This window comes from Marmota marmota, unplaced genomic scaffold, assembly GCF_001458135.2.
Source record: "Marmota marmota marmota unplaced genomic scaffold, marMar, whole genome shotgun sequence".
NCBI lineage: Eukaryota > Metazoa > Chordata > Mammalia > Rodentia > Sciuridae > Marmota > Marmota marmota.
This window is the reverse complement of record NW_025999880.1, coordinates 11269732-11275770: the sequence shown is the minus strand read 5'-3', so window position 1 is coordinate 11275770 and position 6039 is coordinate 11269732. Positions and strand designations below refer to the sequence as shown.

The 6039-nt window shown below is 54.5% G+C and overlaps 1 protein-coding gene across 1 annotated transcript in view; it reads left to right on the top strand.

Annotated features, from left to right (window-relative positions):
• The window catches only part of Abcc3 (ATP binding cassette subfamily C member 3), a 45661-nt gene that overhangs the window by 17492 nt on the left and 22130 nt on the right, over nucleotides 1–6039 (top strand). The window contains exons 7-12 of the mRNA XM_015495471.2: nucleotides 242–373; nucleotides 1386–1577; nucleotides 3503–3680; nucleotides 3765–3926; nucleotides 4417–4509; nucleotides 5814–6017. Coding sequence (XP_015350957.1) covers nucleotides 242–373; nucleotides 1386–1577; nucleotides 3503–3680; nucleotides 3765–3926; nucleotides 4417–4509; nucleotides 5814–6017 — 961 coding nt within the window. The remainder of the gene's footprint in view (nucleotides 1–241; nucleotides 374–1385; nucleotides 1578–3502; nucleotides 3681–3764; nucleotides 3927–4416; nucleotides 4510–5813; nucleotides 6018–6039) is intronic.

Genomic DNA, 6039 nt, shown 5'->3' with positions numbered 1-6039 from the left:
GTGACAGATGGGGCACCTGGGGAGGGGAAGGAGAGGGGCAGAGACGGGAACTGGGGAGGGAGGAGGCAGCGACCCACAACCTCACTGTGGGAATAAAAGAGACGCCTCCCCTGGTCAAAGCACTGGAGGAAGCCCCCCTGTTCTGGAGATCCTGGGGCCCTGGAGACAATTGCTCCCAGCTCCTGGCAGCTAAGTCCTGACCCTGTGTGAGGCTGCCTATGTGCCCCCACCTCCTGCCCAGGCTGATCATCCTCGGCTACCGGCGTCCCCTGGTGGCTCAGGATCTCTGGTCCCTGAATGAGGAGGACTGCTCCCACATGGTGGTGCAGCAGCTACTCCAGGAATGGAAGAAGCAGCAAAAGCGAGCAGCGGGGTGAGACCCCTTGTCCTTGTGCCCTCTGTGTTCCTATGTCCCTCCCACGCTTCCATGCCCCACTCTCCTCCCAGGTCCCCAGGTCCCCTGCCGGGATGCCGGTAGACTTGGAGTAATCTCACACCGGGTGGGGAGAAGAGCAGCCCAGGGGATCGCAGCCTCAGGTCAGGTGCAGTACTACAACGTAGATTCTGTTGTCCCCATGATACAGAAGAGGACACTGAGGCACAGAGGTTTAATGTTGTGCCCAAGCCCCTCCAGTGGATGGTAGCAGAGCTGGGGTCCCCCACCCAGCTGTCTGGCCCAGAGGTCCTGCTCTTACAACCCCTCTACCCTGCCTGATTAAAGGGTAGATTTCAGGGACTTCCTTCAGAAGGGGAAGCCCCCCCCCCATCCAATCCTGCCTCCTCTTGACTGGAGGCAAAGCCTGGAAGAGATGAAGCTCCAGCTGAGGGGACTTTGCAGCCTTCCATCAAGGCCACAGACCTTTCTCTGACCAACTGCCCTGCAAAGAGAGCTTAGAGTCCTCTTCCTCTCACCCGCCACCTGGGGCCTGCGAGTTCAGTGCTCATTCAGCCCAGAACCCCTGATGGCTACTAGCTGTCAGAGGAACCAAGGACTTGGGCTTGGTTAGCAGGATCTTGGCTCCCAGGGCGTGGAGCCTTTGAGAAGGACTATGACCCACACTCTCCCTGTTCCTCCGTGCCACCTCTAACCCCTCCCTGTTTAGCTGACCAGAGACTGGCCCACTAGCCATCCCTGCCTTTAAGTCCCCTTCATCTCAGTGTCCTCCCTGGGGGAGGCAAGGAGAGGGCCAGAGATTGGGAAGAGCTGGGCTTATAATCCTCAAGTAGCAGTCTGGCCACCCCTGCAGAAACCCCCTAGCACCTGGGGACGGTCCCCTGGGGAATTCTGCCATCTGTCCCCCTCCCAGTCCTGAGAACTCCCTCTCCCTCACTCCCTTGGGGCCTAGGGACTCATTCCTACCCACTGCTCCTTCCTCCCCTGACAGACCCAAGGCTGCAGCAGCATTGGAGAAGAAAGTCTCCGGTGAGGACGAGGTACTTCTGGGACACCGACCTAGGTCCTCAGAGCCCTCCTTCCTGTGGGCCCTGCTGGCCACTTTTAAGTCTGGCTTCCTCATAAGCATGGGCTTCAAGTTGATCGAGGACCTGCTGTCCTATGTCAACCCGCAGCTACTCAGGTCTCACCACACCCCTCTTGTTGTGGCCCTTCTGTGGGGGAAGGGCTGGCTGGCTGGGCCCAAGGGCTGGGCCAGGGGGAGGGACACTATATAGGGCAATTCAGCTCTCCAGCCAGGAACTGAGGAGTCCATATCTCCTGTGTGAACTTTGGCAAGTGATGTGACGCTGCATTGACGCTCATTTCTCCACTCTCACTCCACTTAGATTTGCTGGGTCTATTCTATATCCACCATGATGGATTCATTCATAAGCTTTCTCTCTTTAAGCCTCTCCAAGAATCCTTTAGGGAAGTGCTAGTTACTTTGTTTCTTTATTGTTGGTACTGGAGATTGAACCCAGAGGTTCTTCATCATGGAGCCATAACCCAAGCCCTTTAATTATTTTTGTTGTTGTTTAAATTTGAGACAGGGTCTCACTAACTTGTTGAGGCTGACCTCAAACTTGCAATCCTCCTGCCTCAACCTCCCTCCTGACTTGCTTGGAATTATAGGTGTGCACCATCACACCCTGCTCTGTATTTGTGTGTGTGTGTGTGGTGACGGGGGGTGGGGGTGCCAGGGATTGAACTCAGGGGCACTCGACCACTGAGCCACATCCCCAGCCCTATTTTGTATCTTATTTAGAGACAGGGTCTCTCTAAGTTGCTTAGCACCTCCCTTTTGCTGAGGCTGGCTTTGAACTCGTGATCCTCCTGACCCAAAGAAGACGCTCACAGAGGTGAAATAACTTGGCCAAGGGCACACAGCTGGTAAAATGAATCAGACCTCAGTCCTGGGCTCTGAATTCTAGCTAAGATATTCTTTCTACTACTTACATTAGTCACATGAGAGGCTTGAACTAGAAGGAGCTCTCAAATGCCAGGCGGGGTGGAGAGCTTCCTCGCACTTGAGCCCCCCGCCCTTTGCCCCTCCATGTGTGCCTCATTCATTCAGCAAAAACCAATTGAGCCCCCAGGGTGCTAGAATGGTGGAGGACACTAGGAATGCAGAGATAATAAGATATGGTCTTGAGATCTTATGGGAGAAAACAACCATAGCTCAATAAGAATACAGCAGGCAGAGGTATACCAGGTGTCTGAAAAAAAAAATGGGAGGGGCAAGGAGGTCAGCCTGGGATAGCTGGGGACACTTGCTAGCTCAGAAGGTTAATCACATTTAGAGGAAGGAGTGGGTGTAATAGAAGCCCAAGCCACAAAGCATGACTCAGGAACTCTAGACCTGGAGGAAAGGGTAATGGAGGGTGTGGCAGGGAAGCCCAGAGAGAGCTAGGGCTCGCCTCGGAGATGTGAAACTAGGGAAGGGCCTCTGGGAGGTGCTGCCAACAGTGTGGGAGATGTAGGGCAGGGTGGCTAGGTGGAAGGGGACCAACCAGGCCCCATGGGGGTCCAGGCCAGGAATGATTCCAGAGCTGATCCAGAGATGGGTGTGTGTGTGCCAAGGAAAGGGAGAAGTCCAGGGCAGCCTGGGTTCCTGCCTAGGTAGCTAGAGGATGATGGCTCTTTCCCTGAACAGTGACCTTAGAGGAAGGAGGAGGCCAGGACTGGGACAAGGGAGGGAACTGAGTCCTGGCCACGCTGGGCCGGAGTGGCTGGTGGGCCATCCAAGGGGAGATTCCCAGCTAGCTGGAGTTCACATTAGCAGAGCCATGGCAGGTGGGGAGCCCAAGGGCCCACATCTGGGGCTCAGTTCTCCTGGAGAGCCGGTGATAAGAGAGTGACATAGGGCTGCATGGCCAGGTCTGTGTGGGACAGGGAAGGAGACAAAGGCCAAAGGAAGCAAGGATGGCTGTTATGGTCTTCACGCTGCGGGGATGACCATCCCCTGGTCCCAGAGCTGGCAGCCCCTATCCAAGAGGTTTCTCAGGCAGGGGGCGTGGAGGCCTATGGGAGCAGACCCACCCTCATGCCTCTCCCCTCCCCTGGCAGCATCCTGATCCAGTTCATTTCAAACCCCTCGGCCCCGGCCTGGTGGGGCTTCCTGCTGGCTGTGCTGATGTTCGTGACCTCCACGGTGCAGACACTGATCTTACATCAGTACTATCACTGCATCTTCGTGTATGCCTTGAGGGTCCGTACGGCGATCATAGGTGTCATCTACAGGAAGGTGAGCCCGATCAGGGTGCAGGGAGAGGCCAGCAGCTTGGGAGAAGCTCCCAGCCCTAGTACATTCCTTGCTGTCCACCTGCAGGCTCTGGTCATCACCAATTCAGTCAAACATCAGTCCACTGTAGGAGAAATGGTCAACCTAATGTCAGTGGACGCCCAGCGCTTCATGGATATGGCCCCCTACATCAACATGATCTGGTCGACGCCCCTGAATATCATCCTGACCATCTACTTCCTCTGGCAGGTGATTCTTGAACCCTGACCTTTACCCCCTTCCTCTGACCTTGCTGCAGATGGGACAAGAGAGGGTCAGTCTGTGTCAGTGGTACAGCTGTGTCATGCACACGAGAGCTTCCCTAGGTGCTAGGGGGACTTTGGGGCTGCTCATGTCTGTAGCTGGACCTCTTCAGCCTGGGCTGTGATCCTTTCCCCCACAAGACGAGGCTGGGGGTGTGGCTCTGGCAGCCATCTGTCTATCTGTGCATATTAGCCTTCTTGTGTGTATGGACAGCCTTCTGCTCTTTGCCTGTCTATCGTCATTGTCTGATGGCTGACTGCTTCTGCCAATGTCATGCTCATTCTGTCTGTCTGCCTGTCTGTCTGTCTGACTGACTGAAGTCTTTTTGCTTCCTGCCCATCGTGTTTCAGATCAGCAGGTTTCTGTCTGTTGGATTCTGTCTGTAGACTTTTGCTCTCTGTCCGTCGATCTCATCGACCCACCTGTTCCTCCTCAGATCCTGGGTCCCTCTGCCCTGGCTGGAGTGGCTCTCATGGTCTTGCTGATTCCAATCAATGGAATGGTGGCCGTGAAGATGAGGTCCTACCAGGTGGGTGCTGTTGTGTTTATACTGTTCCTACCTGGAGCAGGTACTGGGGGAAGGTGTTCACAAGCCCGGCCTCCTTCACTCCCCTAGTATCAAGCACGATAGTTGCCCTAGCTCCCTCCACCTGTACCACCCTGAGACGTTTAGGGAATATTCTCGTTTCACCTGGAGAGAAAAGGGTGGGCCAGAGTCAGGCAGAGCTGTTCTAATAAGAACTTGTCCCGGTATGTCGTGCCAAGCGTAGATAGCCATTTAATCCCTTTGGAAAGATTTACTGATGTCTTTGGTAGCTTCCCACTGTACCTAGAATAAATGATAAGACCTAAGATTACCCAGCACCCTCCCCACTACCTTGTAAGCCCTCAGCCCTGTAGTATGGGCAAGCTTCACCCAGGTGGGTCTTCTCTCTCTTCTCCAAAGCCCCAAGCTCTGTGCACCTCCAGGCCACCGCATGCTCTTCCCTCTTCCTGGAACACTCTGTACCCCTCCTCGCCTCTTGAATTCCTTCCCTCTCCTTTAGCTCTCAGGATAGAGGCCACTTCCTCCTGATTACTGTCTAAGTTAGTACCCCCACCCCTGTTTTCCCTCATTGCATCCTTTTATTTCCCTTCAGATCATACATGATGGGTTTTTTGTTTGTTTGTTTGTTTTGTTGATGCTGGGGATTGAACCCAGGGCCTTATGGCTGCTAGGCAAGCACACTCCCAACTGAGCTATATCCCCAGCACACACATGATGATCTATAGTGAAGCATTTATTCCAGTAATTCTTGCTGTATGCCTCCGCCATCAGACTCCCGGCTGTATGATGGCCGGGACCTTGTCTGAATTGTTCAACCAGATATCCTCCAATCTAGCACAAGGTCAGGCACATAATAGGCATTCAATAAACAGGGATTGAATGGAAAAGTTAATTTGGTGTTTCAACTTGGCATCCTTTGGGTTAAGGCCTAAAAGATAGAAATAGGCAATCCTTATCCTTAGGAAGCTCCTGGCCTTTCCCCATAACCATCCACACATTTACATACGTGTCCCCATATGTGTCCCCATGGTTACGGGGCGGGGGGGAAGCAACGTGCTCTAGAAATGCAGGGCAGGGAGCAGAGCTGCCTGGGAACCAGTGATGGTGGCAGGAGCTGGGAGGAGAGGGGGGCTGGGCAGGAGGTGGCAGAAGGCAAGGCAGTGGCGATGGATAAGGATGTAAGAAGGTGTGAGCCCCATGGGAAGGAGGAGGTCTGGGAAGGAGGTCTGGGAAGGAGGTCTGGGAAGCAGAGTGAATGAGCCGCTGCCGTTCTCTCCTCTGCACAGGTGCAGCAAATGAAGTTCAAGGACTCACGGATCAAGCTGATGAACGAGATCCTGGGTGGCATCAAGGTGCTGAAGCTGTATGCCTGGGAGCCCACCTTCCTGGAGCTGGTGCGAGGCATCAGGCAGGGAGAGCTCCGGCTGCTGCGCAAGGGAACCTACCTCCAAGCCATATCCACCTTCACCTGGATCTGCACCCCTTTCCTAGTGAGGATCTCACGGGGGCTGA